Here is a 12768-nt window from a genome sequence, read left to right as displayed (position 1 = left end):
TCAGAACGTCACAGCAGCTAGGGCATGTAAATAGGGAAAGTTTAATGCAGATGTCTGTAAATATCCCCCTTGCAATTCGAAGGTATCAATCCATCCAACCAGAAGACAGGGCCAAACAGCTTAGTCACCAGCAGGCTAGGCAAACTGCTTTCTCGATGGAAATCAAGCATAAAGTAAACATGGTCATCCTCCTCCCCCCACCTTGAGCACAGACCTCTGCCCAGTGCATCAGCTCCCAGCTCTGGCTCCCCGGGTCGCAGATGGGTGAATTTCCCCAACTCCCGTCAGGGATCCGTCCCCTCCCCGAAGAGCTTACCTGCTATCCTAAGCACTGCCCTCTCAGCGGGGTCCAGCACTGAGCCCCCATGAATCTTTCTTTTTGATCTCTCATGTTTAGGCAAATTCCAGGGTAAGGTGTCTCCCGGAGCTGGAGATGCGGAGCCAGATTTCTGGCTGAAATCATCCTCATCAGAAAAATCCGCAGAGGAAGACATAGAGCAGCGATAGGACGCGTTCCCGGAACTCTACAGAGGATGACACAGAAAAAAAAAGCATTAACAGCATAACACTCACATATGCTCATCGATTTCAACGGCCCCCTCCCTGCCCCCGAACGGAGTCTGGCATCCTGTACCATCCTCAACGCTGAAGCGATACACAAACAAGAAATGAAACCCAGGGCTCACCATCTTTTCTCCGCGGCGCCTCCGACAGCAGAAACAAAACCCAGGCAGTCCCAATACATGGAAGATGTGCAGAGAAGTGTGTGGCCTGCGGTCCGGCCACCAGCTCACAAATGACTGGCCCAACAATGAAGCCAGAATCAACAGCCTTCCTGTTACAAATCTATAGTATTTGGCTCCCCCACCAGGACAGGAGAAACATTTTCCATTAGGCTGCTGGTTAATTCATTAAGGCAACCAACTCGAAGTTTCAAAAACAAAGCACAAATGCAGGATGTTGAGTCCCAATTCCTTTCCGTTTCGGGTCGCCTCACCGCTGGAGTCTCCTTTCTGACGAGCTTTAAGCCCCTTGTCCTCTTTATTTAATTTGCTTCATGAGATTGAAGCAGGTTTCCAGAAAAGAGCAAGGAGAGAGGAAGAACAGATTCTGAGAAGAGCTTTTCTTAAGGCTGGGAGAACACAAAAGACTGTTTTCAGAAGCCTAGGACAGCGCCAATAAACAAACATCTGAACTCAGTTGAGAGTTCTTCAGATAATTTAAACTTCTAACAAAGTAACAGCTGCCAATAATGTAAATGAGGATGATGGCAGCACAGTGACAGGAAACAGAGCCCTTCTCAGCTCCTGGTCATCACACAGGGAAGGGAGAAACAGGATGTTTCCACCAAAGCACTTTGCCTGAAGGTTAGTCCTCCCTTCATCAAGTAGGGACAAATCTGCGGGATCATATCTTGCTAAAAGGGTTCTATCTTCCATTCAGGGAAAGGGCACGAGGGATCAGTCCTGCCTTCTTGATGGAGTTGGGTTTGTGATCCTGTAGACAGCCACCAGCTTACTGTGGAAATCAGGATGTGATCTGCTCTGGGAACAGAGTTATAAAGTATCAAAGGAAAGTCTTCACTTTCCCATTTAGAATTCCACTTGGCTAAGTGAGGCACATCGTAAAGATGGCAAAACTGGTACAACTCGAATTCCTGAAACGTATCTTGCAGTCACCGATTCCTCAGAAGCAAGTTGCAGACAGGAATCAGTGAGGCATACTCCAATTTGAGCAAAAACACTGGGCTGCTCACAAAAGCGGTGGCTACTGCAGCAAAACAGGCTGTGTGAGCAACATCCCAAAGCACTCACCCACAGCCTGTGAAACAAACTATAAGTGAATCAGGACTATTAATCTTGCCCCGCTCTATTCAGGCATGTTGTTACACACGGTCAACACCACCATTTTAACAGTACACATAATATCTCCCACAAAGTAAAGTGTCTAAGGGTTATCTTTAGCTCTATTCTTCCCCGAAAAAGTGGTCTTCCATTTTATTTTACCTGCCATTTCATCACCTTGGCTAATTTATTTATTCAGATTTTGTGTGTTCTCCTCATAAACATTAGGTAAATAAATAAAATTGATTTTTCTGTATTGTAGCTAGAGTCCACAGGGAGTTGTGAGTGGTATTAAGTCAGTCACAGAATGCTATTATCAACCTAATTTATTTTCCACGCTTTTCAGAAAATTCATCTTGAGCTCTCTGAGGTGGTGTTGTCAGCTGGATCCATGAAAAAGGGGGACATTCTTGAAGACTTTCAAAAGGGTATTGGGTTTCTTTGGTTGCCTTGTCTTCCTTAAAATGGCTTCCAACCTGTCCTTACTTAAGGTCATCCTTTATCTGCGAGATTATATCTCTTGTTGCCTGCACAATTTCAGTGACTATAGTAATTTGATTGTTTATCTTTACAGACAGACTTAGGGAATAACTGTTAAAGAACTGCTCCGTTCCAAAAACCACTGGTTATTGATTTTTATAGATAATTTTTTTTAATGACCAGTGTCTCAGCTGATTGAACAGCAAGACGTGATTTATGCCATGACATAAACACCATTAATCACACGCAGCCAGATGGGAACAGTTACTACCCCAGGACCCAAGGGTGTTGACTAGGGCAGCCTCTAATCTGGTAGTGTCAGTGGTAAACAGATAAGAGATAAAAGGAAAAAAAGACAATCAGCAAAACCTCTTTCGGCAATATATCATATGAAAATATAGACACAGACACAGAGACCCAGGGAAATCATACATATTTATATTTTGGTCAAGTCTCCTATGTTACACGATTCAAGCATTTTAAGAAAGTATTCGGGGTTTTGGTTTTTGTTTTTTTTTTCAATAATAATTTTCATAAACACTTTTAAAAATGTAAGTAAACTATACAAAATTAGGTCCATTTGAATCTTGAAAATTGAGAACGGATTTAAAAGAAGCTGCTCTGAAGGCGATCGATCCTATAAGACTGTTATATGCTTTACTGATTTGAGATGACTTGCCAATTCATGTCACTATCTTGGGGGCTAGAGGGAGGCATGTAAGAGTACAGTTCTCATTTTTTTGGAAAAAACAAACATGTTCTCTGGCCCAAAATCCAGAGCCTCGTCTTTGATGTGGGGCTAGCAAGGATAAGACAAAGAGGGTTCTTGCAACCAGCAAAAGCTCCAAGATCTCCCTTGTTCAAACTTTGCCTAAGGTTTGATTCCTATTAAAATATAAACATCTATGTCCATGAATAGGAAATGGGATAATTACAGTATATCCATATAATGAGCTACAATGCAACAATTAAAGAAAAGTGTTATCGATCTACACTTAGAAAAGTATAAAGAGTTCATATAGAATGATTCCTTTAAAAAATGTGTGTGTGTGTGTGTGTAGATGGATTAACAGATACATGATTGATAAATAGGTAGACAGATGATAGGTAGGTAGATAACCATTTACCAGTATGTAAACAATGGTTATCTCTGGGTGTTGACTAATACTATAAATAGATTTAATTTTATTTCTTGTAATATTTTAATCCAGAACAAACACACAAAAAGATTACTAAAAAGAAAGATACTATACTAACAGTCAGAATAGCAAAGGCTCTAGTAGGAAGTAACTATTTAACCAGTGCCTTTAACCACTTGGGGCTCACAGGCACCCCTGAAAAGTTGAAGAAATCTATGGAAACATCTCTCCAGAACAGAGCACATGGGCAAATATACACAGATGTTGCATATGATTTTCTTGGGTTCACTGACCCACTGACTTCAGGTTAAGGACCCCAATTTACACCATCATCTATCATCACCATTTAGCATTTGCGTTGAGAACAAGAAAAATAAGAAAGCACTGTGAGTATGCAGGAAGAAAAGTAGAGGTAATTAGAAGAGTAAAGACAAAGTTGACCTACATCATAATATTTTTTTTAAAAGATTTTATTTATTTGACAGACAGAGATGACAAGTGGGCAGAGAGGCAGGCAGAGAGAGAGGAGGAAGCAGGCTCCCTGCTGAGCAGAGAGCCTGATGCGGGGCTCAATCCCAGCACCCTGGGATCATGACCTGAGCAGAAGGCAGAGGATTTAACCTACTGAGCCATCCAGGCGTCCCAGGTCATAATATTTTTAACATTTGGCCTTTTCTTTTTTTTTTTAATAAAGAACTCTGAACCACCTCTGGATCGATGCTGGGTCTCTACAGCCCAAAACACCAGGTTGTGAGGAACCTGTATACACTGTATTGTGTCTTATTACAACCTAATTATTAAGGCAGTTTTAACAATTGAATTAGATCACCCAAATTTTAAAGTGACTTTCCTAATAGCCAGTGCATTCACATAGTATAAAAACAACCCAAATGCCTTAAAGCCAAGATAATTACAGAATGCAACATTTTTAGAAGGGGAACTAAACAATAACTTCTCTAACTGAAACCCCGGTGGGGGGATCTGAGATAAATACAATGGAACTGCCTAAATTGGAAGCCGCCCAGCCTTAGTACCCTGATCTGCAGGAAAGTGCCAGGAAATTGTCTCTGCACTAGACATTCTCTAACTGCAATGGAGAAACAAGTGCAGAGATAAGGGTTTATAAAAGAGCCAGACTTTTAGGATCCCAGAGACTGGAAAGGTAACTTCCACAAACCTTCATATCTATATTTTATGCACACGTCTGTAAATATATTTCCAAAGGGTTAAAAACTAAAAAGCACGTAAAGAAATAATTAGGCAGGGGTGCCTGGGTGGCTCAGTCAGTTAAGCATCTGACTCTTGGTTGAGGCTCAGGTCACGGTCTCAGGGTCATGAGATGGAGCCCAGTGCTGAGATGGCTCCACTCAGCGCAGAGCCTGCTGGAAATTCTTTCCCCCTCCCTCTCTGTTCCTCCCCCACTCACACTCTCTTTCTCTCTTAAATAATAAATAAATAAAATATTTAAAATTTAAAAAAGAAAAGAACAATTAGACAATCTAGATTGTGGGGCATCCGATAAAATAACTATCCTGGACTCTTCATAAACGTCAATGTCAAGAAATATACATACCCAAAAAACAGAGAATGTTCTAAATTTAAAAGACAAACGAAGCATAACAGCAAATTCATGAACCTTGATGAGATTCTATACTTTTTTTTTTAAGCCAAAAGACATGTTAGAAACAACTGGGATCAGCTGAACATAGATCATGGATTGCTTATTAGATATTATTAGGAAATTATTGTTAATTGTCTAAGGTATGATAATGATACTGTAGTTGTGTAAGAAAGAGTCCTTATCTTGGGACACTTTAGTCTTACCTTCCAGGCTGGAGAAACTCATGACATCTGTACTTATTTTGAATTGTTTTAATAAAACAAAAGGACTGGTAAATATAGCAATAGGTTAATAATAAGTATCCACTATACTACTCTTTCAACTTTTCTATACATTTGAATATTGTCAAAATGAAGAATTGGGGGAAACACATAAGCATGACCTTTCTCAGTTTCTCTAAGTGTTGCTTAGTCTAGGCCTGTTCTCACAAAACCAAAATCCCATGTTGTAAGTATACAGTGATAGTATCTATCGGAGTGATTTCTTGTAACATTTCTTGGTATACATGTAGAGAATTAGATAAGCACCAAAGCAGTGGCCTAGGTCAACAAGACTCCTGAGAAAGGTGATGAGCTTGCTTCAATCCCAAGCAGAGTTTTAGATGGAAGGATATAAAATAGGCTCCATTGTTATTCATTTAAATATAGCCCAGTAAACCTAGTTGGTTCAGTATCACTTTTTTTATATTTTACATAAACAAAAAGAAAGATGTCAAAACCTTAACAACATAGATTCCAATTTTGTTTAAAATCCTATTGATTAGGCAAGTACAAATACTAGCTTCTTGCATGTTATGTAAAAATGCAAAGTATGGCACAAAAAAAAACCACTTATATCCTAGTTTTTTACTGGGAAGTAAGTCAAAAAAGCAAGGGCCCACTATCTAATAAATAATACAATAATAATAAATAAATAATAATAAAGAAGACAATCTTTACCACAAATAAACAGATGCTGAAGAAAACAATTAATGAAAATGTAAGAAAGTACATTTAACCCCTTGAAGACAAAATGAGTTACAGTAAACTGTGGGGACTATGTGCTTGTTTTTAAATTTTTTTCAAAACCAGCTGAACAATTCAAGTACTCTCTCATCATATAAATAACTTTTAATTAGCCTCCCATTGGAAACCACCTCTATTTTTTTTTAAGATTTTATTTATTTATTTGACAGACAGCAAGAGAGAGAGAAAGAACGAGCCCACAAGTGGAGGAAACAGCAGAGGAAGCAGGAGAAGCAGACTCCCTGCTGAGCAGGGACACTGACACAGGACTTGATCCCAAGACCCTGGGATCATGACCTGAGCCGAAGGCAGACGCTTAACCAAATAAGCCACCCAGGAGCCCCTGGAGACCACCTTTAAACAGTAAGAGGGAAGGGCCTTCTTGTTTGGCAAGACATCAGCTGTCCCTCACTCTCTCCTTTTAGGGGAGAGAGGAAGAAGAGCTTAGGAGGAGTTAGGGGGAAAGAGAGGTCAGAAGGAAAGGAAGCTGGAAGGTTCTTGGATCTCACTCAGGCAGGAGGCTTTGGGCAAAGAATTAAGGAAGTCAAAGGTTTCTTTCTAGGTGGAGAGCCCCAGTTCATAAGCCTATGAAGGAAGACCACTGGAATTCTGGACACAGACTCTTCCTAGATTAGAAAGATTATGCATTAGTTAAGAGTGTTCCTTGGTCTTATGTTTCTGGGGAAACTAAGATCAGACAACATAATTTTCCTCTAGCTGTATAAGGAGCTCTCTAAGATAAGCATCAAACACTCATTTCTGGGAGGAGCATGGCTTCAGATTCTAGGCAGTCTTGGCTTAGCATTAAAATATTCTGCAAGACTTCCTTCCTTTCAGTCTAACCAGCATGTTCTAACTATACACATCATTTACTGAACAACCATCGTCAGGGACTGTACTGAGCATTTTCATTCACTATCTTATTTAATACTCACTGCAACCCAAGAACGAGCTTTGGAGAGGTTAAGTAATTTGTCCATAGTCATTCTATCAGAAGAGCCAGAATTTCCATCTGGCTCCTTTGACCTCAAAGCCTGTGCTCTCAACCACATGCCATTAAATGCCCTAAAATGTGACTCATAGGCACTAGAGGAACGTCTTAACATATTGCCCTCAAAGATCTTACCATGTATTTGGGGAGCCCAAAAGGAGTAGACTTATTCTGTGCTCAATACTAGGCTCAAAGGATGGAAATGATGAGAGACAGCTATCAGTTCACAATGAAGAAAAACCAAACAAAAATATACAACCACTTAAAAGTGGAAAGGACTGCTTCATATGGTAGTAAGCATCTTCCCACTGCAAGAGACCAAGCCTTCACTGAGTGGAACGTTGATTTTATTATCCTCTCCCAACTCTAATATTCTTTGGTCCTATGTGTTCTGAAACCTCTGCAAATCTTCTCCCCAAAAAGATCACAAATAAAAGAAAAATTATAATAGATATCAAAATACCATTTTTTAATTGTAAAAATCTTACAAATAGACTTTTTTTTTGCAAGTCCAGCTTCATTTAATCATATTAAAATTATAAAAGCAGAGACAAGAACTAGTCTACATTTGAGGATCTGCAGAAAGTCTCTCAAAACTGAGGAAGAACATTTCAAATAATTTGCCTTAAGGAAGGACAAACACAACACTGAAAATAGCCCCACAAAACAGAAACACATTAGGAAGACAAACTTGAATACCAAAAACATCTCTCTAACTAGAGAATACCTCATCTTATATTTTAAATGGATATTTATTTATATCAACAATTAAAAATATGTCTTCCGCACACATAGTCTTCTGCCTTAGAGGAGCTTAAAGTCCAACTGGAAGAGTAGAGGAGAGAAAACAGCCAACTTATATTCAAATATTATCATCTTAATGCGTTAGGCTGAAAAATACCTCTTCCAGTACGATAATGCAAATATATACATAAAGATGTGATTAAGGGGTGACTGGGTGGCTCAGGAGGTTAAGTGCCTGCCTACAGCTCAGGTCATGCATGATCCCGGGGCCTGTGATTGAGTCTCACATCAGGCTACCTGCTCAGTGGGGAGCCTGCTTCTCCCTCTCCCTCTGCCCCTCCCCCTGCTCATGTTCTCTCTCTTGCTCACTCTCTCTCAAATAAATAAATAAAATATTTTTTTAAATAAATAATAAAGATGTGATTAATAATATAAAGCCAGGGGCGCCTAGGTGGCTCAGTGGGTTGGAGCTTCTGCCTTCGGCTTGGGTCATGATCCCAGGGTCCTGGGATGGAGCCCCACATCAGGCTCTCTGCTCGGCGGGGAGCCTACTCCCCCATCTCACTGCCTGCCTCTCTGCCTAATTGTGCTCTCTGTCAAATAAATAAATAAAATCTTTAAAAAAAAATAAAAATAATATAAAGCCAATTAGTAGAGAGATGCTGACTCAGAAAACAGAGTAGAACATCTACAGTCCCTTTAGAAGCCAGGATGGAGATTCAAGTGTTCCCCACCTCCGTCATTCCTCCAACAGTATCATGTCCAAAACTGCCAACTGCTGATAGAGTCATCCCACAGATGTTTTGTGATGAGCCTACTCATTTTTAAAAACTGACTAATGATAAACATTTAAAAAATTGGAAATTTTACATGAAAATGTGGATGTGAAGCATTGAGACTAGCAGATTTTCCCTTTTTGGAAAGGACATGTGCTTTCCATTCTACACAGTCCTTACCTGGCTCACTTCATTTATCTATCTATAATACCTGGCCTATGAGTTTGTGGCCCTAGCATAAATTAAGCCATAAAGAAAGGGACAGGCAACACTGTTGCATTCAGAAAGTAAAGGAGGTGAGAAAAGTAAGGGATAATGGTAAATCAATAGGCTGACAGTTTAAAAAAGGAAACTGGAGAGGAGGAGATAAAACAAAAGGAGAGGGTTATCAAAATATCTCAGTTAAATTAATGTTAAATAGGAATAGGTGATTCCATGTTCCTGCTGGCATCCAAGTGCTAATCTCATTCTGCTCCATCCCCAAGAACCCTAGTTAACATTTCCAATATCCAGGAAATGGAACCAAACTGTATGAACTTCCGTAAATGCTGGCTCATTATCTCCATCAATCTGGTGGGCCCATCCACCCACCACTACTGCAGCTCACCCCCACTGTTGTCTGCTCCAGCCCCTGCCCATGGTCAAATCTGCTACCAAATGTTTCTCCTACCTTTGAGTAAGTCATGGAGGGTGTTTTGATACCAAATACTTTCAACAGCCAGGTTATAGCTCTGATTTCTGTTTGAAAAAAAGATGTAGGCTATGATCACATATATGGGGCCCTAAGATAGAAACACAGGACATTTGCAAAGACCAAATCCCAAATACTATCTATATTGTCTTGTTATAAAGTTAAAGATCCGTGCATACTGTGCCAAAGACTGAATGTTGGGAGAAAGCTATATGACCTTGGGGTAACTGCCTGGCCTCTCTGGGCTTTGGTTTTCTCATCTGAGAAATGGGAAACATCACAGTGCATAAGACATAAGGCTATTGTAGAAGAATAAACAATACATGAAAAGTGCTTTAGCAATGCCCAACATGGAGAAAGCATTAAGTAAATTTAAGCATTAAGTGATGTTACCTATTCACCTTGGGATGATCCAAGGGTAGGTGACTTATTCCAGCTGAGCCAATATGATTGTCAGTCCAGGGAATTTGAAGCAACAAACAGAGACACAGTGACTAGAAGTTATTGGAATGAGGTCACATTAATAACAGCTCTCAGCAGACAAACTCCATGTAGTTTGGTATCTATCCTTCCTATCTTTCCCAAGAGTATTAGTTGAACATTTCAGTTCTTTGGGAGCTCCTTGTATCTTTCCAATACAGGCCTCTTCTGTTTCCTTTAAATTCATTATCTCCATTGTTGAAAACAACAACCAAAACTTAGAACAAACACATTAGGATTAAAAAAAAAAAAAAAGGCAATTATAGGTATTCAATTCTTCCCTGTAGAAACATAAGCGGGGTTATGTCTTTATACCTTCATTTTCATTACCTATCTTCATTAATACGACTTCAGAAAATCGCTTTTGATAATAGCTTTTACATAGTTATTCGCTCACTTCAAACAGTTACTACTTAAATTAAGTGGAAAAATTACTTTTTCATTTAAAAAAAAGTGCCTTATTATTGCACTGAAGCCAAGTACATGAAATTTTAAGTGCTTGGCACTTCCACGGTCCCTTTCTGAGGAAAACAGTGCTTGTTCCCAGGTGTGTTATGTGAAAACAAGCCTGCCACCATCAGCCACAACTGACTGGAATCATGAGTCACTGCCTGAACATGAAGAAGCCCGCTGCCCCTGGGCTGATTTGGTGGAAAACTCTGCCCAGCTGAGATTCTTCATACTGGATGGTGGTAGCCCAATCCAATCATAGCCTCTCCACTGGGGAATAAATGCAAAGTACACTCCAAAGGCCCTTAACTAATATTTGGGTTTTCCTGAAGATGTGTTATACATCCCACGCTTGGAACACTTGAGATCCATCTGGAACAACTGTGTGGTTCAGCGGACCCACATATACACTAAAGGCTCCCTCAGATTTCATTTTCTCTTTGTGACGGATCTCTCTTTCAGAAGGTAATCTGGCTCTGCCCCTTCCTTGCTTTATCCCTAGGGGAAGCTATGTGTCAGGGCAGGAAGCAGAAAGAGACTGCAAGTACACTTGGCTTTTGTTTTCCACAAACCTAATCTGTTGAGACTAGGGTTGTAGAAAGGAGCAGAGGATTCTGGGGAAAAGGACTTTGCCCAGCCTTAAAAGAGGCCCTCTTGGGCTACAGGGAGCATCTGTGGATCCTGGAGCAGGGAACTTCTTAAATCCCAGAAAATGACTCATAAAGAGATGGCTGTCTGATATGTCTAGGGGGACCAAACCTGTGGTTCACATTTCAAGATCCCTGTGTACTGAGAGTAGCCCAGATACAGCCTAAAGGGCCCAATGGGGCCATCATAGGGGGTGTGTCAGCACAACCTGGAGCACAAATATTCCCCCCATTCAATGACACATTGGCATCTTATAAGAACCCAGAACATTAACACAACTCCAAGATGGAAGAAGCAAAGAACATCCAACCCAGCATAATGGGAGCCTGGGAGTCAGAACCTAAGTTGACAGGAAAAAAGAGAGAGAAAGAAAGTGACATATGTTATACTAGAGTTTATAGTCTAAGATTCAAACTCACTGTGTGGGCAGTGACTGTGTCATATTTACTTTAGAATCCCAGTTCTTGGGAGTGGGACCCTCGTGACTATCTATTGAATGAATCTACTGGCTCAAAGCTTGGCTTCAGCAGGTGGATCCCACAGGAGTAGAGGTTCAAAGAGGAAGCTCTGCCAACTAGGGCTATAGATGTACTGAGTGTCTGTCTGTCTGTGTGTCTCAAAAACACACAGAACCCATCAACAAAATCACCACAGCAGCTATCTCCTCCTACATCTTCTTCCGCCAGCATCGTTTTTCTTTTTAAGACTGTCTTGAATTACTCTAGAACCAAAGTAGAAGGAAATATACTTGCTTGCTTGCTTGCTTGCTTGCTTACTTGCTTACTGCCGCCTTATTTCAAAGTGGGTATTAAAGGGGCACCTGGGTGGTTCCGCCAGTTAAGTATCTGCCTTCAGCTCAGGTCATGATCTCAGGGCCCTGGAATTGAGTCCAACATCAGGCTCCCTGCTTGGCAGGAAATCTGTTTCTCCCTCTCCCTCCACCCTCCCTCTGCTTGTGCTCTCTCTCTCTCTCAAACAAATAATATCTTTTTAAAATAAAAGTGGGTATTAAGGGGCGCCTGGGTGGCTCAGTGGGTTAAGCCGCTGCCTTCGGCTCAGGTCATGATCTCGGAGTCCTGGGATCGAGCCCCGCATCGGGCTCTCTGCTCAGCAGGGAGCCTGCTTCCTCCTCTCTCTCTGCCTGCCTCTCTGCCTGCTTGTGATCTATCAAATAAATAAATAAAATCTTTAAAAAAAAAAAAAAGTGGGTATTAAGGTAACTAATAAAATAGTGGGGAAAGGGGTGCCTGGGTGGCTCAGTGGGTTAAGGCCTCGGCCTTCGGCTCGGGTCATGGTCCTGGGGTCCTGGGATCGAGTCCCGAGTCGGGCTCTCTGCTCAGCGAGGAGCCTGCTTCCTCCTCTCTTTCTGCCTGCCTCTCTGCCTACTTGTGATCTCTGTCTGTCAAATAAATAAAATCTTAAAAAAAAAAAAAATAGTGGGAAAAGAGGAAAAGGAATTTGATGCCTACAAGTTATCTAACCAATACTCCAGAATGAGACATAGGCAAAGCATGAGATGCTTTGGGAAGCTTACAGTGAGAGGGAGCAGATGAGGCTAGGGACACAGGTGATAAATTGAGATCACAGAGAGCCTTGCATGAGTGCTAGAGCCTGGACTTGACCTTGCTGGAGCCACAGTGTTGCTGAAGGTTTGTAAGTAGTTTGTCCTTCTAGATGGATGACTCTGACAGCCATAGAGAGTGGACTGTCTAGGGGTCAACCTCAGACAAGACTAGCTGGCAATTATTGTTACAGTCCAACAAATGATGACAGCCTGAGCTAAATCACTAACATTAGCGATGGAAGGAGAATGAGTGTGAGAAATATTTGGAGACTGGAAAAGAGAAAGTGAGAGGAAGGCTGGGATGTGCCGGGTAGGGTAAGGTAGTTTACATAGAAG

The 12768-nt window shown here is 41.0% G+C and overlaps 1 protein-coding gene across 13 annotated transcripts in view; it reads right to left on the bottom strand.

Moving 5' to 3' along the window:
- Nucleotides 1-12768, bottom strand: part of DST (dystonin) — a 466510-nt gene that overhangs the window by 352348 nt on the left and 101394 nt on the right. For 12 of the 13 annotated variants that reach the window (XM_032864474.1, XM_032864488.1, XM_032864489.1 and 9 more), the window contains exon 4: nucleotides 317-524. In XM_032864474.1, coding sequence (XP_032720365.1) covers nucleotides 317-524 — 208 coding nt within the window. Of the gene's footprint in view, nucleotides 1-316; nucleotides 525-686; nucleotides 786-12768 lie in introns of those variants that run through there. The other variant, XM_032864482.1, reaches the window with a different exon arrangement.

This window comes from Lontra canadensis, unplaced genomic scaffold (genome assembly GCF_010015895.1).
Source record: "Lontra canadensis isolate GAN:19392208 unplaced genomic scaffold, GSC_riverotter_1.0 scaffold27, whole genome shotgun sequence".
NCBI lineage: Eukaryota > Metazoa > Chordata > Mammalia > Carnivora > Mustelidae > Lontra > Lontra canadensis.
The sequence above is the reverse complement of the archived record's forward strand: the minus strand, read 5'-3'. Positions and strand labels throughout refer to the sequence as shown.